Source organism: Gasterosteus aculeatus, chromosome 2, assembly GCF_964276395.1.
Source record: "Gasterosteus aculeatus chromosome 2, fGasAcu3.hap1.1, whole genome shotgun sequence".
Classification (NCBI taxonomy): Eukaryota; Metazoa; Chordata; class Actinopteri; order Perciformes; family Gasterosteidae; genus Gasterosteus; species Gasterosteus aculeatus.
This window is the reverse complement of record NC_135689.1, coordinates 18,530,952-18,553,919: the sequence shown is the minus strand read 5'-3', so window position 1 is coordinate 18,553,919 and position 22,968 is coordinate 18,530,952. Positions and strand designations below refer to the sequence as shown.

Sequence of the window (22,968 nt, the reverse complement as noted above, 5' to 3'; positions counted from 1 at the left end):
TACACTGTTCCTACACATGCATGTTAATGTTTTTCATAATATATTGGTCATTAATTAGGACTTTTATATTTATTTATGGGGGGGGGGGACAAAACTCCCAACAAGCAGTTGTCAAAATTGTTTTATTTATATTAACCATTTATATTTATCCACAGCAGCATTCCTAACGAGCCCCACGTTATACATACGCAGTCTATTACAAAAGGAAAGGAGGCGTGACACTGGACAACTCTCGCAAAACTGAAATGATGACATGAAAAGGTTCCTGGCGGAGCGGATATTTAACATGCGGGGCATGCACATTTCAGTTTATACTGAAGCCTTAGACGATTGCATCCTCAGGATCGAATATGTAAACAAGTAAAAAACAAAAAAAACAATAAGAATACGCTACAGAAACAAAAGCCAAAGGAAGTTTTTAAAGCGACAAGACAAAAGCAGTGTGCCCTCCAAATAAAATTAAAAAAAATAGCAAATCAGCACCTGTCTCACATTTTTCTTAAGATAAATTCAACCCAGGTTAGCGAACAAACCCAGCCAGAAACTAAACAACCCGGGCAATACCCTCATTTTAAAAAGAAAAGAAAAAGTACACACGTTACAACAAACGTCAGTCCCCAAACATATCCTCTGAGTTGACTGCAGCTTTAGCCAGAGACTATCGGCGTGAACCCCTTAGCCTGCAGTCCACACAGTGCGTTGGCGTGTTCTGAGTCGAGGCCCTCCACCGATCTCCTCTCAGGTGGTCGCTGATAAATTGCTGTCTCAGCAGTAGTTCATAACGACCTTCTCACAGGAGCCCAGAGACTACAGAAGTGGGTTTGCTTATTTGCGTGCCACTATATAAACTGAATGAATCCAACTATCCTATCAAGTTTGTTTCAATGGGTAAGTATGTTAACGTGAGTATATCAAGGATGTGCATCTGAAGCTCCCTCACAAGCGAGTGCAGTGGAAATCCTCAAAGACCACCTCCGGATCTTCTGGCATGGCACCGCTCAGACTTGGATGACGGTGTTATTATGGAGCACCGAGAGGAAGAGCTTCCCTACATCGCTAGGCTGTGGTCCTCTCCGCGACTAGTCCACCTCCTCCATGTTGCTGTGGGATGGTGCGGCGCACTCTCCAGAGAGGCCGAAGAGGTCAGAGGGGACCTCCTGGGTCAGCGTGGGCGGTCCTTCGGGATCCAGGTCGGCCCCAAACAGCGACTGGGTAGAGCCCTGTTAAAAAAATAAACCAGTGTTAAGGATAAATGTGGCTGGGCTGGTCCTCTGGGAGTTTCTGCTTGGGGAAGATGAATAACATTCATACAGGCTATAAACAGATGGAGATTTTATTTCTCAAAGCAGTACAATGAGATTATATATATATATATATTAGATCAGAAAGCAGCAATTAGATAAAGGGATCTACATACATTATTGCAATTAAATTACTATGTTTCCTTCAAATTGCAGTACAGACAGGAAGCGTACATCACTTCCTGTCAGGTCACTCTTTCCAAACGACATCCCACATCACACTAAAGAAGCTTGCATATACTGCATGAGTCACGTACACACAGTGCGACGGTTCTCTGCTGAGCATCTAAGGCAAAGTGGCTCTACGCTGACATTTCACGAGCTCCACATCTGTCCACAATCAATAGCTTTCCACTCCGAACAGAGAATCTCGTTGGAAAACATTACATTCAGAGGACAGCAATCCTTAATCAACATTTACACACACCGTGGCTGTGACAAGCTCTGCTTCATCCCAACATTTATGATGAAATTATGTAGATCTCTAAAACAGATCAAGTGGTTGATCTCTTCAGTCCTCACCTGCACTATGGCTTCGATATGAAATGTAGACTGACTTTGACAGGCAGTTCAATAACATGGGAAACAAAGAAACAAGGACAACAGATGACAATGAACTGCAGTGCATATTAGAGAGCATTTTAAAATCAGGACGGGGCTGCAGGCAAACAGGAGTTAAAAAAAAAAAAAGACCCAGAAAACACTTGTTGTAGAAATTTGAAGAAGTTAAAAAGGCAACACAAAGGTCACACACAAATGACAGTACTCTCTGCTCACATGAGCCATTCAGCAGGTCGTCTCAACCTTCCGTTTAAAGGTCTAGTGCAAGAAAAACAAAAGGAGGCTTCAGCTGTAGCTCTAGAACACGTTTCCCTTTGTACCAACATTTATATTATCTATCGATACGTCAATATATTAAGTGTTTCCCCACCATTACATCAGGGGGAAGCCCTGAGTCACAGGATTCCTTTGACAACAGTCTCTAACTCAAAGAACTGGTGTGTGTTACTGTGGGACTTTGTTGAACAAGAACTAATCCTCTTAAAACAACAAAGTCACACACACACACACAAACAGATAAAGCAACAACTCTTGTGTTATAAAATGAAGCCAAAGGAGCGTCTTTGAAGAGCGCCTGGGTGGATGAATGCCTTTAGTTCCACGTCTCAAAGGACTGTAAAAGATATTCTAAATACAAGGTACACGCCGACTGGTAGCTACCACACATCCACAGCAGTACATGGCTTGGTTTCCGTGCACGTGATCTAACTGAAAGGCGGTTAGGAGCTGGTCACCTGACAGCCACTTCAAACATGTGACTTGTTGAACAGCAAACATTCAGTTCGATGCACAGACGCATGATGCTGATGGTATCGTTGTGCTGCAGCTTTAATAAAGCTGTTTTCTTGGACTTTACAGTCAGATCTGTATCAATCAATCTATTTGTTGCTTCTATTAAAAAGGTTTATCCTTTAATATTATCTCCTGCTTTTGTTTTTACAAATTGCACGTGTACAATTGATCTTATTAATAGAAATTCAGTGCATTAACATCTATGTATGTTTGCTCCATTTTGTTTTTAGTTTAAAGTTAGGACATCAATGTTTAATTTCGGTCTGGTGTTGCACATGAAAGAATGATCCCCGTCTCTTCCACACAGTGAGGCATAAAGCTCATTAGACAAACACTGGTATAAAATCGGTGCTCCCATCAGGACTGAGAAAGTCTGATGGGAGCAGCGCTCGGCGTGCTGGAGTCCCTTTAGAGGGTCACAGTAACACTTCACGCGTTGGGGTGTAACGGGGGGCCGACGGATGACTGAGTCGCTTGTTCCATTAGAGGATTAAAACCTCTGGCTGTCTCGTCCACATGTTCCTATCAAACGTCTGTCGGTTGGCTGCGAGTGGCCCCCGCTCAGGTCCAGCTGGATTTGTTAAAGAGGGGGTAGACCAAGTTGACGAACAGAGCCAACACGGCCGCCAAGGTGCCCAGAACAAAATAGCGCACGCGGTCGTCGTCGGGATAGTCCGACTCTCTCCGCCGCGCCGGCCTCCCGTCCTCCTCGGCTCGGTCCCTCGGCGCCTGGCGCCTCCGCGGTGCGGAGCGGAACAGTCCGCGGGGGCCTTCGTCGAGCCCCTCCTCTTCTTCCTCCAGTTCCCGCCAAATTCGAGAGGCCTGCGATTGGCGGAAACCGGTGTCAGCTTCTGGGAACAGGCGTTGTCTAACAGGTGCTATGATTACATTCAGAAACATCACGTCGCATGATTGAGTTCATTAAAAGCACAAGAACATCCTTTTCTAACTAATTCCACAGCAGGATGCACGTTTCCCCACATATACGCTGACCGACATGTAGGGCAGTCGCAATATGCGATAAAATGACATATCGCTCTCTGAAATCGTGTGCAATCATTTTTGGTGCTGCGATATTCATTTTACATATAAATGAACGTCACCAACATTTAAGTTGATCACGCTGCCTCTGTCCCTTTTGCTTGTGGAAAGCGGGGGGCGGGGCTTAGGCAGCGTGCACGCAGACACAGAGCGGACACCAACAGGTGGAGCGAAGCAGTGAACGCAACGAAGCTAAAATCTCACCTAAAACAACCATCCGCCCGGTCTTTAACCTGAACTACTGTCGGTTCCTCCGGACTGCTCGTTCGCTTCTTTGGGCGGAAGGAACGCCGTCCGGCCGGTTGTTAGCGGCACCGGGCCGCTCCGTCTCTCCCTCCAGCCGCGGAGCGCGTCGCCCTGCCGGGGGTCGAAGTCCCGCGTTAAACCTCCCGGCTGCCGCGGCGCCTTTCCGCTGGACACATTTAGTCAAACCCGACCGCATCGCACCAAACCCGGCCGCATCCGATGCTTCGCCCGCTCCGTGTCTCTTGCACATTATTTTTTTATTATTTATATCGGATATATTTTTTCACATTCTGATTCTAATGTCGAACTATTCTGACAAATAAAACGTTCTTTGAAATAGCATACTTTTATTACTATGCTATTATATTGTCATTATGTTATCAGTGGCATAAAATGGTCTGAAAATTGCAATAATATCGCAATAAATGTTGGTGCAATAATCGCACAACAAAAATTTGATATCGTGACAGCCCTACCGACGTGAGGCATCACGGGAAGGATGGAATCGAGTGTGGACTGCAGCCCAGCGTGGTCTGATGACTCCCAGAACATCACATGGACTCATGTCAAAATCAGTGTCTCATATGAACCCATATGATCAAAACACACAGCATCGGTTAGATCTCATCTGGATACAGGAATTAAAGTGCATCTTAAGAGAGGCAGAAAATGAGAGAATGAATTGCCTCACAGGGAACATCTCGACTCCCAATGCACCAGCAGATGTTGAGGGCCTTTTGCAGCTCTCGCACTCACCAACTGGACAGAAACCAGTGTTGCACTCCGCTGAAGCGACAAAGATAGTATTACGTCTGAAGATAGTAATACTGCCTGACAGCAAAGCTTTGTCGAGCTCAAGCGAGGCGACTACAGAAGCGGAGGTTCGATCCATTACGACTCAAAAAAAAAAAAAAAAAGAGAAAATGACACAAAATACAGCTAATTCATGATTTGTGGCAGACAACGTATCGATTTCCCAAACCCTATGACACAGAGTTTCTGTTGCATTGACACTCACACTTCCATTTGACAAATCAGCTCCTGATCTTGTACAACAAACACACTCGCACACCCTCGCTTGACTGTGTTGCATTGTCTGTAATACCATTTCCACAGATGAGGAACACCTGCATTGCGTCAACTGTGTGTTATTTTCCAGAACCACTTCAACCCCAGCCAATCCAATCCAGCCTCGACTACACTCCCTCACGTGACGCGAGCATCATAAAGCACCAGTGTTGCTTTTAGTAACCTGATGAATTGGAAGCAAAAGAAAGCCCTTCAATGGGCCCCTCACCTGGCTGGCCGTGGCTCCTGCAGAGGCGGGGGACTCGGGCCTGAGGAAGCGCGGGGGCCTCTCCACGGGGGAGTTTCGCCGGCGGTAGAACAGGACGTAGGCGTAGCGCGTCACCACCTGACTCTCCTCCACCATGGTCACCGTGCTGTCGTCAAACAGACGCCAGCCTGTGGGATGGGGGGGTGGAGGGTGGGAGAGGAAAAAGAGGTTGGAGACGGGGCGGCTGAAAAGTACGGGACAGAGTCTGGTGGGACCTACACGCCCAGGTGGGAACGGCCTCCTCGACTCACCGACGTCACTGCGCTGGCTGTTCTTGTCGCTTGGCAGGCGAGCGTAGGCGGTGTAGTGGCCGCCGATCATTCCTCCGTAGTGGTTGATGACGGCATACAAGTCGTAGATGGGGGGCTGCTGCATCTGTTCCTCATCCTTCTGGCCGATACAAAATTGACTTAGATCCAGATTCCTACAGGACAGAATTATATGAGAGGCTGTGCTGCACATCTGGGAAGTACTAGATGAGGGTCTACGGTTTTAAGGAACAATGATTAAGGAATGTTCATTTTAATTTCATATTTGTTCACATCATAGGAACAGTGTTCAATATTTAGGGGGATTCATTGAAAGAAATAGAATAAAATGTTTTCATTATTAAATAATGATGTGAAACTAACAATGGTAGTGTTTATCGTTAGCTTACAAAAAGCTATTTATATCTACGCAGGGAGCTGCTCATTTTTCACCGCCACGTTTCTACAGCAGCGCAGAACAGACTCCGACTCCACAGAGAGACTTTTACATCAGAAATAAATGAACTGAAAGTTGTGATACGTTCCGGTATTAAACGGGCTCCGGTGATAAACTATTAGAGATTGCTCTAATGATAAGCCCGGTCATCACTGGGGCTTTTCATTAATACTTTTGGTTGTTTTTTATTATAATTGTTCACTATGCTCTCTTGTTCAGGATGAGTGCTTCCAACTAAGAAACCATAATATATAGAAGTTCTATATCTAACCCTAACCCTATAAAATACCTCTAATGGTTCATTGCTGGTATTTAGTGGAATCTGCACCAGACTAAATCCTACACTGTTCCTTTAAAGTGAATTAAAAAAAGAGGTCTGCTGCAGGTTTCTTTACTGTGCATTTACCTGACCGGAAAGTCAACCATGTCGTTGATCTTATCTCTCCAGATGAAGCTCCTGAAGGAGAAGCGTTTGAGCTGGATGATCAAAACGTTTGGCAGACGCCACAGCAGCAGCTGTTTGGAGGCCTCTCGGTGCTGCTGGCACTTTGGACAGTACCTAAAAAACACAACAAAAGCTTCTGTGTCCAAACCAATCTATTCCTTCGTTATTCATGCAAACACACAGGAGCAGAACAGCACATCTGTTCCATATCATTGTATTGTTAATATCTGAGCATTGATGGGACACGACTTAAGCAATGTTCCCTTATGGTGGAAGAAGTTAGGATGACACTTGTTCATGAGGGTAACCGCTTGTTTAAATGAACTGTTCATTTCAGTGGTAACATCAAGATGAGTCCTATAGTAGATTCCGCTAGTCTCTCCCTTCATGAGCAGCTACCAGCTTGTCTGCTATGTCACCAGTCCCTATTTAGGGCTCATTGCCTCCTTGGTTCATACTCTTGACACTATGAAGGACTCTGCTCAGGTCATTTTCAGAAGAAAACAGTAGAGAGGATCTGAATTATTATTTAGAGAGTTGCATTTGTCCATCTGGCAAAAACATTTAGAAAATGTTACTGTTTTAATATATTATTAATATTTCAATATATTAAAACAGTAACCCATGGCGTGATTGCAATTGGGAAACAAACCCAATGATGAGGTGCATTCTTTTGGATACTAATCACTTCATGAAGCTGCATACCATGCCTCCTCTGGGGCCAGCACCTCTGGCTTTGTGAAGAGGTTGAGGCACTGCTCCAGGGTGAAGTGTCCCGCTCTGGCTGTCTCACTCAGAGAGCCGGGGTCCTCGTCATACTCCAGCTCTTTGGAGCTCACCAAGACGTACTCCTTCAGACGCTCGTTGTTCTTCCACACCAGCTCCAGCTTTGTGTCTTCGGGGAGGTCGGCCAGAAGGTCCTCTGTCGATTGGTGAGGAGAAGAGATGGAGAAAACCAGTGTGCTGCTGGGATGGACTTTATGTCTTTCCGTAAGTGCCCTTAAGTATCAGGTCCCTATATATCTCATTGAACCAATATGATAGGGGGAGTTTCCATGAGTTACTGCTTCATGCTCATCATCTCCGCCTCATATTTGGGACAAGAATCGCAACCTTAAATTGCTTACACAAAACTCTTGTTCAGCACTCGGCATTTGTTTATTGTTGTCGTTCTTTTAAACCGCTTTGCGCAGAGAGCGCGGCGGAGCGGGAGGGAGAGAGAGAGATCTGCGGCCGTTATTTAATTTACTTATTTTTGTGTAGGTAATACGTCGTTAAACTTACACTTTAATAAATTCCCTATACAAGTAGTTATGTCTCGTTGTATTAATTTGTAATGTTATTGATGAGCCTAATGCGCAACCAGATATTCGAATATCTGTTTTATTAAAGCGAATATTCGAACGTCAATTTTTACAGCCCTAATCACCAGAGGACTATGTCTGATACAAAATTGGGTAGGTGCATTAAACTAAATCCTTTTCAATTTAGCAATGGAAAAACTGTCCAAGTTGTTTTTGATCCAAGAAGGAAATGTGTGTGAAAGTCTGCTTGAATCGACAATGTTGAAAACCTCAGACCAAACCAAATATTTTTAAGTCACACAGGTCAGTCCTCAAAAATATTAAAAAATGACTCATGTCTCAGCAGGTTTTAAAACCTTCAGCGGGCATTGATATTATTTTGACTTAACTACCGTAACAGAGTCTTTAAAAGTTTGAATTAGACGGCTGCAGCTGATTCATAATGCTGCTGCTCACTAAGACCAAGACAGAGGATGACATCACTCGGGTTCTGAAGTCACTACAGTAAAACTGTTGGCTTTTGCTAGATACTATTGACTTGCCTCACCCACAGTAAAGAAGCTTGTAGCCTATCCAGTTATGTATTTTGTTAGAGTGGAGTACACACCCAACTAAAGTATTTGACTATTGTAACTCGCTCCTGCAGGTCTCCCTGCTGCCGCCATTCCACCTCTGCAGCAGAATGCAGCAGCTCGACTGGTCTTTAACCTTCTAAATTCTCCCACACTCCTCCACTCCTCCGCTCTCTTCACTGGCTGCCGGTGGCTGCCCGCATCCAGTTCTAAACATTGGTGCTCACGTACTAAGCTGTGAATGGATCGGGTCCAGCTTACATCCAGGACATGGTCAAACCCTACATCCCGACCCGCACTCTCCGCTCTGCATCTGCAAAACTACTCGTCCCTCCCTCACTGAGAGCAAAACACTCGACTAGATCACGACTCTTTGCGGTCCTTGCTACGAAATGGTGGAACGAGCTCCCTGAAGACACCAGGACCACAGAGAGCCTTCACATCTTCCGCCGCAAACTAAAGACACACCTCTTCAGACTCTACCTCGAATAAAAAACACAAAACAAATTGTAGCACTTAAATTGTACTTGTAATGGCTCTTATCTATAGCAAGTTGTGAATTTGATGACATTGCACTTTGTTTCTTGTTCTGCTGGATTTGTGTCCTTATGGTTGAAATACACTCATTGTAAGTCGCTTTGGATAAAAGTGTCACCTAAATGACATGTACATCAGATCAACAAAAACTAAACAGTCAAAACGAGCACACAACTTGGAGCATGCCAACAGGAGAAGGAATCCTTCTGGACATCAGTGCATACCTCTCTCATCCAGCCTCTGCTCCTTGTTGTCAGAGTCCAGCAGAGCGATGTAAAACTGACTGGCGTGACCTGATGCTGATTCACTGGGATGCTGATACCCAGTTACTGCAGCTGCAATGAAGCGACAAGAAGAAGAAGAAGAAGAAGAAGAAGGAGAAGAAGGAGTAAAGGGATGGAGAGCCAATGAAAGAAGAGCCACAAACAACTGAAGCTTCCGTCCAATAGTAGATCGAACATTACCTTCCGGTCGCACTGCCTTCTCACAGGACGTCTCCTTTTCAGCATGAGGGTCCAGAGAGCAGCAGGAGGTGGAAGAGATTGGCGCAGAAAATCCAGAATCTGCAGTTTGCGTGGTGGAGAGCGACGTTTGGGAGGAGGAGAGGGAATTCGAGTCCCCGGAGGGGAGGGCAGAGGCTTGAGGACACTCGGCTTGGGATTCAGGCAAGAGAGAGGGACTCTCCATATCCCCCACCGCACAGGTATTACCACCACCCATGGCCTCACCCCCTGGCCCGAGACCCTCAGGAGGGCCTGCTGCCATTGGCGGGTGGTCTCCCCGGCACTGGGATGTTTCTGGGGATGCCCTGCCTGACTGGAAAGGAGGCTGGAACACATTGACAGAAAACCTGCACAGAGAGAGAGAGTTGGGGAGGTTCACTACATTTTCATATAACTATTGAATATACTAGTAGAGAAATGCAATTCATGTTCTCTAATGATTTGCCATCAGGCAAGTCATAATCTTGTATGCTTAGAAAATGATAGTTTAAAAATGGGTCTGCAGCTCGAACCAAGAAGACAAAACAGTGTATGTTCGAAGTGTAATGTACCTTGTTTTGTCTACATGATCAGAGGCTTCAGCAACCACGTTTTTGTCAGTATAGAACATAAGAAAGAAGTGCATGTAATATGGCTCATACAAACTAATGTGCCAATGTTTCATTCTGTCGTTACCAACTTTCTCATACAAACTGCAATGATCTTTGTGAAGACCAAAATCAGACTAATCCCACGTCACTACGGTAGCTCATATTTATCTAATATTGAATATGAACTTGCATGCATATTAGGGGTGTAACGATTCATTTTAACAACGATTCGATTTGAATCGCGATTCATGGTTGCCGATTCGATTCATGGACGATCTGGGTTCATTTAGAACGATTCGATTCGATTCAGTAACTTTACTGGACAGTGCAGGCAAAGTTTCTGAGATCCCTGTTGTTTCTTGTAAGGAAATCAGGTTTAAATTAATTATGGATATTATAAACAAGTAAAAAACAATTAATGGCAAATGTATTAACCTTTTATTTGAATCAAGTGCCATTTTCAATGTAAACATTACACAATAATTAAACAATGTTTGGATCAATTCACAGAACCCCGGATTTTCAACCACATTGTAGGGTCGCATGTCTTTACAGATAAACTTGGCAATTGTTACTGTGATGTTGAGTTTGGTGCTGGTGAGGCCTGAGGTGTCTGCAGAGCTGCAGTTACCTGCTGCTGCTGCAGCGGTGACGCTGCTAGAGGTCCTGACTGTCGGCGTTGTTTAATCCCACGGCGCCTTAGTAGATGGCCGGAAAGATTCGTTGTGTTTCCGTGTTTTTTTATTTGGCTTCTACATATTCTACAAACAGCGACCGACTTATTTAGAACACCTCCGTGTTTGAAAAAGCCAAAATGTTTCCACGCGCTGGATCGATAAGCTAGTTTGTAAATGTCTCGCGCGCAGACGCTGTGTTTTGTTGTTGTTCCGAGTCAAGCGCGGCTGCCGCTGCGTACTGATGACGTCACAGACAGGCAGACTGAATCGAGTAACGTTTAACGTGTCTAAACTGATAAAAAACAAACAAACACACACACATCCATGCCGTTTTGTACTTAAATCCAATGTGCAGTTTCCAAGTATCGATACAATCGATTATGTACCATTTCAATCGATTTGTAATCGATATATGTCGTCTGGAATGCCGATTTGCGGAGCACAGATCGATTCATTTGGATCGCAGGAATATAAATCGATTAATCGATTCAGTGAATTAATCGTTACACCCCTAATGCATATATAAAAGATCACCACCATTATCAACTGGTGATTGAAGCATCACTAGAATATTTGTTTTAACTACAGAAAAAGTAGCTTTTGTTGAAATCTGATTAAAGACTTTGCTTCCACTTCCGCTTTAGTGTGAGATGGACAAAGTAAAAGAAAAAATAACCGATGTAACCATGTTTAGATATGGATTCAGTAACATTGTTGGCCTCTCCTCACACCCTGACAATCCCACGTTTACATGCTCAATGACGGTGAGCACCGAGGACTGCGGTCCTACCTGGAGTAACCCTCGAGTAGCTGGGTGATACGGGAATAGGAGAGCCGGGACTCGGGCACGCTGACCAGGAATGGCAGGCCCACGTTCTCCGCGTTGGGCCGACACAGACCCTTATGATTGGGCCAGTGGGTCTTCTGACACACCCTGGGGAGGGAGGGTGGAGGGGGGTAACATGTTTAGAGAAAAGCTTATGGATGCAATCGCAGAAAGGGAAGCGACAGAAGCTTATTTTGCATTGATTGTAACAATAACCAACAGGTTGGCGACTATCTTATCACGTTTTGCTACGTGGACTCACTGGTTGCAGTAGCCCACCCGGTAGCAGCGAGTGCAACGCTTCAGCTTGTCTTCCTCAGACGGGGAAGGCTTCTGGCAGGCGGCACACTTTGAGATGGGAATATTTGGGACCTGAAGTCTCTGCAGGGGGCAAAGCACAGGGCAAATACACTCCCCTCAATATGTGAAACACTGACGTGTTTATCAATACGCAGCAGAAATATAAAATGAGGACTTTGCCGAGTTACCTGCTGCACCCGGAGCAACACCACTCTCTCTTTGGCCATGTCTTTGGAAAGCACCTCAAAGCAGAACAACATGTCGGAGGAAGACACCATGTCCAGGGAATGGGACGGCAGGAAGAGGCGCTGGAAACGGTTCTTCCCCACCTGAGGGGAGAGGAACCAGCGCAGGTCTGTCATCAAGTGTCTCTAATGATCCCAGTTCAGCCAGTGCACAGTAATCAACGACCACCACTGCTCGTCGTGGCTCTAAATCTGTCAGGATTCTATTCAATTTTTGAACAAACAAGGTTTATCCTACAAATAGTAGAATACTATTAACGACCGCAGCTGTTTAGCCAGCCACAACATCATCTTCACAATTGAGAATAATGACACGAGTCATTCGTAAAAGCCTCTACGATGACTTGGTAAACATGTGTCTACTGTCACGCACCAACCGCCAAGACAAATTCCTTGTATGTTTGACATATTTTGGCAATAAATGTTTCCTGATTCCTGAAAGAGAAAAGCAGATCATGACCAACCTCTGCCAGTCGGAGGTTCTCTGGTCTGACCCTGACGTTCCTGGAGATGGAATCCAGGACTTCGGCAGTGCTCGAGTTCTCCTTGCTCACACTTACTAAAAACTGAGACACAAATACACAAAGCTTAAAAGAGAGCGTAGTTAATTGACCGTGTGAGCAGTTCAATTTGCTCGCTTCCTCTCACCTTGACAGGTTTTTTATGAGGCTCCTTGGCAAAGTAGAAAACAGAGAGCACCTTTTGTTTTTGGGGCAAGGGCACGGGCAGGTAGAGGAAAGGGTCAAAGGTGATTGACACCTGAGGAAGTGAAAGAAAGTAGGTCAGCCATCACTAAAACAAGGCCAACATGTCAGAGCATGAACCTTTTAGGGAAGTAAAACATTTCTGTGGAACGCTCATGTTACCTTGGAGCACGTGGGGCAGACAAGCTTGGATTTGAACTGGCCTTGAAAGAGGTCCACTATAAAGGAATCGTTTCTCATCTTGTGCCTCTGCCATGCCTCCTCAGACACCACCTGCAGCCACAAACATCATCAGGCCAAGGCACCACCACATTGCGCCAAAGTTTCTCATTTCAATAGAAAGACGCAGGAAGGAAGAACTCGCACCTCATCGAGCCGCCCGTCAGAGTCCACGGTCTCCGTGTAAGGTTTGTTCTGGATGCGGTTCAAGTCCTCGTGGAGCCCGTCTAACAAGAAAGCCATGAACTCCTGGGCGTCGTGCTGGGCGTAACCTGTGAACTGACTGGCTTTACTGGCCACGATCGCCTGCACGGTTGCAAACAAGCAACAGAAGGAGAGGGGCAATTAAACCAACCAACCAAAAAATACAGAATTCAACAACTCCAACAGGTAAAACCCTTCTTGGCAATTGCAGCAAATAAGAGACATTTGGTAAGTATTTCCTGTGAAAACGCTCATGGTGCTGGTAGCGTACCTTGAGTTTTGAGGGTTGGAAGGCATGATGTGTTCCTTTCCAAAGAGCCCTGAGCAGCACAGCGAAGCCAATGGCCAGCCGGCCTCCTGTTCCCAGCGGATTATTGCAGTTGATTTCTGCCTCGAATCCTCGATCTGCCGGCACACAAACATCCATGAGATTGATTTATATATATATATATATATATATATATATATATATAAAATTATATAATTATTTGGAGGCAATTATTTCCCGGTTTTAAATGCGTCCATAGCAGGAACAGATTAAATGTGTCCCAGTGTATACAATGTGTCTGGTCAACAACAAACAAAAATTGAAAAATCTGAATGTCATTGAACAGTAGAATGTAGCATTATTAGTATTATTATTATGGGTTATAGTAAGATCAGCCTCAAACAAAGCACATGCTATTCACCGTGAAAGTAATCCCTGAGTTCTCTGGTGTTGGACAGGGACTGGATGACACTGTTCATGAAGCACGTGTTGCCGAGGTTTACCAATCCTGTAAAACCAGGCAGGCACACCTTCTTCTCCTCCTCTTCTTCATGGCGCTCGTTGCTGGCAGGCGGTGCATGGCTCATGGGCTGCACCATGCAGGTTGGTTTAGGCTGAGAAAGGACAGGCTCGTTTCATCATTTCAGCATTTAAATGCGTTTTGTTAGAACAACTATTGGAACATCTTTCTGCTCACCATGGGGTCCGGCTTGGTGATAGCGACGTGCTCGCTGCGAGGAGCCACTGTGTCCAGACCACAGTCGTCCACTCTGGATGAGGCCTTAGGCGGCTTGGGTTTCTCCTCCCCGACCCTCGGGGGCTCCTCCTTGGCTGGCAGGCTGTGCTGGCTGCCGCCCGGCTGGCTCTTCTCCATGCAGGACGGACCAGAGGGCACAGCGACCTTGGCGCCACCCACTGCACCTTGAACAGAGGAGAATGGGGCTTGTGTATAGAAGACGAAGGTCTTTAACACACAACTGGACAGAACTGGAAATTATTTATAATTAAACTGTACCTTTTAGAAAAAAAATATTGAGTTATGTTTGTAGTCTAACTCATCGTAGCCTGATATAACTTTAAAAAATGCACATCAAAGATAAACAACCTGGCTACTAATTATGGTGTGCTTCTGCTTAACAGGAAAATATATTTGCATTAATGTACTTGTTACTGGTTACATTTCAGACTCAGACGTTAAATATGTTGTATTATTTTGCATTAAACTATGCAAAATCATATTAGAACTAAAAGCGCCCTCTACAATGAAGATAAAAAACGTAACAAGATAAGTACATTATGCAAATAAGCAGCCAGTTAAGTAACTCTTACCCAAAGAACTTTATTTAAAAGTGTTTCTGCAATCTTCTGCACTCCCACAAGGTTTATATGTCTAGGTGTACATACTGTGTGTGGAGTTTCGGACGACATGCCATTAAATTCATGTTTGTGATCGACATTAGAAAACAAGAGAATCAAATTCCGCGACACTTGCAACATTAACAAAAATCTAAAACGGCGTAAAACCATTGTTAACAAGTAGAAGCCTGGCAGCAGACCTTGTGGGGCGGAGGCCTCCAGGCCCCCCCAGCGCTGGCTGTGCCTTTTCTTCAGGGTGATGTCGAGTCGGGACGGGGTGAAGGAGTAGTTGCACTGCTCGGGCTCGATCAGGTTCCTGGCGCACAGAAGGGAGACGCTTAGAGTTAACTCACAGTTTCAGAGTTCACAAGCTCAGAGTTTTTTGTTTTTTAATAAGTTTAACTATGAAGGGAGAAACAGGCAAAAAAGGATACACTGGGAATGTCAGATTCAACTGTAAAAACAGGTTAAAATATAAAAAGATAAAAGCTAAAGCCTTAAGATTACAGTGCTGAAGTGAACCACCACATCAGTATCTCTTTATTCATTTGGGGTTAATTTTACTGAAATGGGATTCCATTTGAGGTTTTCGGCCACAAAGTAGCACATTATCAAAGTCATGTATTTGACCGGATGCGGCGCTCGCCCTTTGGCACCGTGACTTCACAGGAAAACGAAAACACACTGACAACGGTGACTGCAACAATTACCTGAGTTTCACTTGCCACTTGAAGACCGTGTTGGGTCCACAGTCTGAATGAAGCCGCAGAAAGTTAGTGTCACTGTGAAAGGATGACACAGACGGAGATCGTTCACTGGTTACTGTTGAACCCAGATGCCACTCCTACAGCTCTCTGGTGGTGGCATATTCCCATTTGCTACCTTGTCTGAAAGATGAGAGTGAAGTCTTGTTCCCTGAAGATGACTCTCGCCGTGTCCCTGCAGATCTCCTTTGTGTAAACATTGACCACCATCAGGTCGGTGCCCTTCTCGTACGAGTCGTACTTCACAATCTGCAAGTTAACCATCGGCTCTGGGGCTGCAGGAAGTAATTACACTTATCAACAGTGCTGAAAAGCTGATTAGCAACAAACCTCTATCCACAGAACGTGTATATACTTCAGACTTTGTGACAACGTAGAGGTGCAAAGACTCGACATGAATAGATCAAATGATAGGCCCGTTGCATCCTGAGACCTTCTCAACTAACCTTCCTGTTGTTTCAGTTCCAAAGGAGGCTCCTCCTTGGACTGGTCCTGCTTCTCCTCTCCGTCACAGCTGCCCTGCCTCTGAGCAGCACCAGGTGACCAGCTTGGTACGGCAGCCTCGCCAGCAGCTGCCGTTGAACCGTCATCTCTGGATTCAAGCTGCTGGCAGGTGGAAGTATCCTGCTCCGCTTCCTGCTGCGAGGGCTTCTCCTCCGGCCCGGAGTCCGGTCTCCCTCCCCGTGTCTCCGGAGAAGCGGCGAGGCCAACTTGGCCGTTGGGGCCGACCGGTTCGAGGCGATCGGTGTTGCTGATCGGATCCTCTGGTTTGCCGTCGCTGCCGCGTGCCGTTGCTCCAAACCAGTCCGGCTTCTCTGCCACCTGAATCAGGAAAAAACGCAAGAAATTAGACCCCTGATCCCACAGAGCAAGTTATTCATTTTTTAGACAAACTAAATACAAACCCTCATGGTATTTATCATATTTACATGATGGCATGTCATTTCGGTTCCTGCATGTCTGCACTGCTATCAACAAGTTATATGTATCATTAAAGACTACTAATGAGAATACAATCTTTTATTTATTAAATCATTTGAATTGGCTGTTTTTAATGGGGTAAAACATGTTTAACTGACATTGAGTGGTTGAAACTATTTTTGGGACGGTGGTAAAAAAGGAGTATAAAAGGAGTAATAACAACCCAAACGGGATCCGTATCTGCCAATATGAATCATTGATGATCTTTATATAGGCGGGAAAATAATTGTGATCCTGGAAACTTCCATTTGCTCCCTTTTGCTGATCCGTGAATTGTAGTTGGTACATAACGACATTTTTGACAAACAGCTGGTGTTATTGTGCTGATGTTTGCTTTAGAAGGAAACACAATAAAATCTCATGTCACTCAAGTAATCAATAGAAAACCTGAACTAGAAAAGTACAAAAGGTTCCATCTCAAAATGTGAACTGGATGCTTGCCTAGTCGAGTGCTTGGAATGGATAGTATTCAGGTAATGAGGAGAGTCCGAGAAAAAAAAAGGTCATTTATAAATGAAAGACACACAGCTGTAGTGTTCAGATGAGCAAGCGATGTGTCTCGGCTCCGCCCACCTCAGTTCCGTTGGCGTGCCTGCCACCAGCGGCTCCTAGCGCGTGTCCCTGGCCGCCTCCGAGTCTCTCCGCTCGGATGTCTCCATCTCTGCGTCGTGTCGCCGGGCTCTGACCAGCGGGCAGGTGTTTGTGTGGAGCTTTCCCACCGGCTGCCGACTTGGCAGAGCATGTGTCCCCGGCGGCTGGGGGCGTGGCCTCCCCGGCGGCGGTGGGCAGCTGTGCGACGGTACGCTTGGCGCTGGGTTCCTGAGGTTCGCCTTGCGTGGCTCCAGGCTTGCCGGTGGAAGTTGAGCCCTCTTTAGCTCCATCTTTCACCCCAACAGAGTCTTTGGCTACCTTGTCGAACGCCGGTTTGCTTTTCAGGCCACGCTTGACACCCCGCTCGACCTTGCCGCCGCGTCTGGACTCGACGGGTGCAGGTGAGGAGGGAGGCTGGAGTTTGGGTTTCTCTGTTGGCTCCAAAGAAACGAGCTTCACCTCCTCCTGCGTGTCCTTGTTGTTCTCTGTGGGTGCTGCCTCCTTTTCCTTCTTGTTGGACTGAAAACCAGAAAGGAGAAGGACAGTGAGCTGGAGAATACATTTACAGTGGGAATACCACGGAGATGTCACTCAAAACAACAGCAAACGGCCACAGCTATCAAGGTAGATAGAAATAGAAATACACAAGTACCAGTACGCAAGAAAAAAAAAAAACATGTTATCCGACGTGACTCACCTTAAGCGAAGGCCAGATGTGGAAGGGAATCTTCTTCTGCATGATGACATGCAGGAAGCCTCCCTTCTCCTTGTGCTGGACTCGGCTACATGACGCCTCGATTTCCTCCTGCAAATGGCAGCTCCACTGCCGTCCATCTGGACAATGCAAATACACATCAAGACGTTATTAGAGGACTATGCAAATTGTAAAATTGCAGAAAACACACACACACACAGTCTGTTCTCGAGGACCTACCAGGGAAGCGCACGTGGCAGTGCGTATCAGTGAAGGTTGTGTTGATATCCTCTATCCTCAGCACGCCGTCCCCACAGCGCAGTCTGACAGTCACTTCATTCACATTCTGTTTCCAGTCCACAAACACGTCTGTAAAACACAAAGGAACAGACACTTACTCAACCTGCTTTACTCCTGTCGCCGGTCATCATTGGAATCCATTTCTGATAATCTAATAGGAGATAAAGCATTTGGAACATACTGGATCTCTTCTTCCTTGACAGAATATAGACACACGTTGAATTGCACCTGCTAGCAAATTCTCACTCGTCTCACCCGTCTCACTCAAATGCTTGAGCGGGTCAGACAGTACAGTGAGCAATCAGACGGGACGTCTAAAATTGTCTGCGCCACACAAACTGCATTCTAAGCAAAAACAAAAAGGCGTGAAGGCAAATTATGGACTTATTTTTGAAATCGTGCTCCTGTGCTACACACACTTTTCACAGGGGGAATTGAGACGGAAATCTATTAACTATTACTACTAAAATATCCCACGGTGAAAAATCAGAACAAACACGTACCCCTTTTCATGGTGACCTCCAAGTCCAAGCAATGATTGAGAAAATATATATATCATCCCAGAAAGACAGCGATCACTTGATCCACGGCTGGCAAAGAAGTAAAGCGCAGATCTCACTCACTATGGACCTTCACCTCTTCACTGCGCCTCCGCTCCTCCCCTCTCTCACACGCAGCCCTTCTAGAAAGGTCAAAAGCAACACCCAATCCCTCACAGCTGGTGACGGGTGCATTTCTAGAGAGAGCACCCCCCCCCGGCATGCTCTCATGACTAACGTCGATGATTTGTTATGTACCAAATGAGGTGAAAACCCAAATTGCAAGGAATCAAAAATGCGGTGAGCACCATTAACATGGGATCTATTATTTAAGCTTGGGTGCTGACCGTGTCATATTACTACGTATTTAGGCTGGCCTTTGAGGAACAACGTCAGTGCAATACGTCTGTAGAACTCCTAGACAGAATTGTAACGAGTCACCAGCCAAACCGAGCGATCGGGGAGAAGAGGTGACCAAGAAGCCGAGGGTCACCCTGACAGAGCTCCAGTCATGCTCTATGAAAAGAGCAGAACCTGCCACAAGGACAGCCATCTCTGCAGCACTCAAATCAAATCAGGCCTGTATGGTAAAGTGACCAGAGTCACGCCTCAGTAAAAAGCACATGGCAGCCCGCATGGAGTTTGCCAGAAGGCTCTTGAAGGAGTCTCGGACCATGAGAAACGTCTGGAGGAAACCAGGCACTGCTCATCACCTGGCCGATACCCTCCCCACAGCGGACCCTCCCCACAGCGGACCCTCCCCACAGCGGACCCTCCCCACAGCGGACTGCGGAAGATTTGTTCAATATAACTTGCTTTATAAAACATATGTATTGTGTATCTAAAAAAACGAGGACTACCAGTAGAAGTATAGGAAGCACAAAATGTTCTTTATGTTAAACATTGGGTCCTGTGCACGGGAAGCCGCAATCCACATCTACATGTTTCAATAAAATGCAGACAGAAAAATTCTTCAAGAGACACACACACACACACACACACACACACACACACACACACACACACACACACACACACACACACACACACACACACACACACACACACACACACACACACACACAGCAATAGTAAGCAATCGGCTCATAAAAAAAGCCTTCAAACAGCAGTATGAGCTGCAACAAAATGAATGAAATTAAAAACCGTAGGATAACATCCCCCTCTACACAAGAGGCTTTTTAATTCACTCATTGGTGATCCCACCAGAAAATCAAAGAAACAAGAAAAAATGCTGCATAATAAATGGAATTATAATAATGTGACTAAGTTCTGCACTGTGCAGCCGTAATAACTGTCTCTTAACTGTCTTGTACAGATAATGAGGACAAATTGTAGGGTTTGCAGCCAGTGAAAACTAAATGCTTGTTTAGAACACTATGCACAACACTAAAAAAAGCTCATTATATTCAGTTTGCAATAAAGTGTGCAAATAAAAATTAAAAAAAAGATCTGCAAGATGAATTGCGATTTTATGCATGATGCCTACTCTGCTACGTAGCACTACTAATGGTCACACGGTGGATATTTTGACCACTTTGTACGTTGCACAACCCTTGTCATTAGTACCAAGCTAATCCCAGTAGCATAAGAAGAAGTAAACAATGCACTGTTAAGGCTGGCGCATTCTGCGTTTGCGTCTGCGTCGTTGCACTCGTTTCAATTCATGGTTCTGCGTGTGTTGCAGAGCAATTCACCGCCAGAACAACAGGCGGAGTAACGTGTTTTGTTGAAGACGACCTAGAGAGTCACGTCTATTTGTTTATTTATTTGTTTATTTATTTATTTATCATAGACTTTATTGCCCCGTGCATCGCCACTACCGGCAAACCGGCTTTTGTGGAGATCTCCCTCCGTGAATCCAACCCGCTTCTACAACCCGCCAAAGACGGCTTGTAGAAGCGGTCATATTTGCGCATTTCTTCCGACAAAAGTTCTTAAATCTGATCCGTTCTCTCGTAAACATTCTTTGTTTTAATAACGGCGGTATCGGGCTATGAAGGCGGAAATGTGAGACTCCGCAAAGGACGTAGTTAGCGGACCAATCGCAGCCTGGTGCGCTGCGGTAGAAAAATGGCTCGACACACGCAAGGACGCAAGGAGGTGTGAAAAGCGACGCAAGGGACACGCAAGGGGGTCTTGCGTGTGCGTCGCTCTGAAAACGCAGAAGCATAAACCAGGCTTTAGTCCCAATTTACCTTTCTTGACTTCGGCAATAACCCCCTCCGCTGCTGCAGCGGCCGCCCGCTTGGCCTCCCTGCTCTCCTGGTTGGCCCGGTCCTTCTGCTTCTTCTTGCTGGCACTGGAGGGCAGGTCGGCACCGTCCCTGCCGCCGCCGCCCCCTCTCTGCTGGGCTCCTCCGCGACGGCCCACCGACCCGTTACCGGCTGCACCGCTGCTCGCCATCTTCGGGCACTTGGCACTGACGGGCCGCCCGTCGCCGGAATCACTACCGCCGCTGGGGTCTGGATCTGAGGTGTGCCGCTTCCTGCCCGGCCCGGCTATCTTGGCGATGATACTGGTCTGAACTCTCCCAAACAGAATCAGGAAGGCACCCTAGGGACGGGGAGCTGAGGCAGAGGACAGGAGGACAGAGAGACATTTAGTGCTCGAGCAGAGACACGGGTAGTAACGCCCACATCAATAGTTGCACGTTTTTAAGGTGATGCAAAACAATTTGCCTTATTTATGTCTGTACACGCGCACGCCAAACACGCACGCGGCTTGCAGAGAGAGGGTTCACCATTTAAAACTAATTAACACAATAAATACAACAATATTGAACGAGAAGTGGACATAGTGTCTTACAAAAGGACACACATGCGGAACATCATGTCAGTTAGCCGAACTATCCCGACAGAGAGCGGTGTCTCGTTTCCTTAGCATAGCAACAGCAAGTTGCTAACGTGGACATTCAAATGACAAACAAAGGACAGCAGCTAAGCCGGACAACCTTCTCCGGCCTCCCGCACAGCGCATTTACTAATGACACGGGCCGTGCTCAATAAACCAGCTAGCGGGCTCAAGGAGTTGTTAGCTCGGTATAACTGGTACGCTAGCCAGACAGCTGCAGAGGCTCGTTTATTTCAAGGCACGCGCGTTTCGGCCGGTCATGTGCGTGTCCGTGGAAGTCTTAACGTGTTGATGCGTTTGCCTGCAGCGCTGAAGTAACTTAAGGGTCAGGCGATTTCTACAAGGGTATCGGGGTTTTACCAACCCCATTAATCGCAACATGCCAGTTATCTTTAATCGAGAAACATTCAAAAGTTGGTTTCTTTAATGTACTTGTTCGACAGTAAGGAGTGCGGGGCAACAGTTTTTGGGCAGCGCGTTGTATTAAAATAACGTTATATAATTGTTACAACATTTAAAGTAAAGCGGCCCTCTAGATTTACGGATTGCAAATGACCTCCAACAATAATTACAACATCCGTATTTGAACGCTCTTTCATTAGTTCGAGCATCACAACCATTCAACACAGCGCCGGACGGGTCATAGAATCCAACGCTCCGAGTCTTTTAGAAGCTAACGTCATTAGCCACATCAAGCTAACGCTGGATGACAAAAGGGCTGTAGTAGCTATCGTTCCAGATTTTACACAACACAGCATGACATTCAGTGGAACCTAACGGCAGGCTGCACATTAACGGCAAATAGATGTTGCCATTAAACGGGGGACTTACGGTGCTTCAATTTTGCGGGAATGGAATTCCGTTCCTATAAAATAATGGCCGGAGACTCCTTCTGCTTCTCCCGGCAGCTAAGCTCCTTCCCGGCCGCGGACCGCTCCGCCCCTGCCTCCACTCCAACACCCGCAAGGCTTCTGGAAGCTTCTTTCCTTCACCCGGGGCCCATTTCTGGTTACCTTTTAACTATTTATCTTAGGAGATTTAAACAAAAGGCGTATATCAATAAAAAACGGTCAGTCTGCTGCTGTTATTTGGCCTCTGCGGGAAGATTCCTTCTCTGTTTGGAACACATTACGCCGCAGCCTGAGTATCCGTGCAGTGAGGGCGCGCGCAGGCCACTTCCTGGTTGTCGCGATCACGTGATCTGTAGATCTTCTTTACCTCTCTCTCTGTGGCCTAATCCCAACACTCCCCTAAAGCCCGAACCTTGAATCCTCGGGGATTTAACTGTCTCGGAGGGCTTTAAATGGTGTAACTGTGAATGGGACAGCACTTTGCTGCCACAGGTTACTTCACCCAGACAACGTCACAAAAATATGATTCATAACTGAGGGTATTTGTTTAATGTTCTTTACCCTCCGATTTTACCGTGTTTTTAGGCTCTTTCATCGTAACATGAGAGGTCATTATAAATAATGTTTTACTTTTTTTGTCAAAAT

General features: G+C 46.0%; 1 protein-coding gene across 7 annotated transcripts; it reads right to left on the bottom strand.

The window, feature by feature from the left end:
• Nucleotides 1–105: 105 nt before the first annotated feature.
• On the bottom strand, nt 106–22,909 carry usp19 (ubiquitin specific peptidase 19). 7 transcript variants are annotated; one of them, XM_040192265.2, is made up of 26 exons: nt 22,304–22,909; nt 20,818–21,189; nt 18,003–18,131; nt 17,766–17,902; nt 17,051–17,587; nt 15,943–16,318; nt 15,615–15,771; nt 15,443–15,514; nt 14,933–15,048; nt 14,074–14,297; nt 13,798–13,990; nt 13,380–13,513; nt 13,052–13,210; nt 12,848–12,958; nt 12,630–12,740; nt 12,446–12,547; nt 11,925–12,065; nt 11,699–11,817; nt 11,401–11,544; nt 9,305–9,690; nt 9,065–9,175; nt 7,133–7,349; nt 6,389–6,541; nt 5,529–5,701; nt 5,239–5,405; nt 106–3,476 (listed from the first exon to the last, which is right to left on the bottom strand). In XM_040192265.2, the coding sequence occupies exons 2-26, from the start codon at nt 21,023–21,025 to the stop codon at nt 3,216–3,218; spliced, it is 4,638 nt and encodes a 1,545-aa protein (XP_040048199.2). In that variant the 5' UTR covers nt 21,026–21,189; nt 22,304–22,909; the 3' UTR covers nt 106–3,215. The 7 variants fall into 7 exon arrangements, with proteins under 7 accessions (XP_040048199.2, XP_040048203.2, XP_040048200.2 ...); XM_040192269.2 differs by having other exon boundaries at nt 106–1,220; XM_040192266.2 differs by having other exon boundaries at nt 14,074–14,291; nt 22,304–22,787.
• Nucleotides 22,910–22,968: the final 59 nt, after the last annotated feature.

Bases quoted from the DNA above. Each gene is read 5' to 3' on its own strand.
- usp19 (XM_040192265.2), bottom strand. From the start codon at position 21,025: ATGGCGAGCAGCGGTGCAGCCGGTAACGGGTCGGTGGGCCGTCGCGGA. The intron at 5,702-6,388 runs GTAAATGCACAG...TCTGTCCTGTAG, and splicing joins ATGGTTGACTTTCCGGTCAG to GAATCTGGATCTAAGTCAAT. The intron at 3,477-5,238 runs GTGAGGGGCCCA...CGCCAATCGCAG, and splicing joins CAGGAGCCACGGCCAGCCAG to GCCTCTCGAATTTGGCGGGA.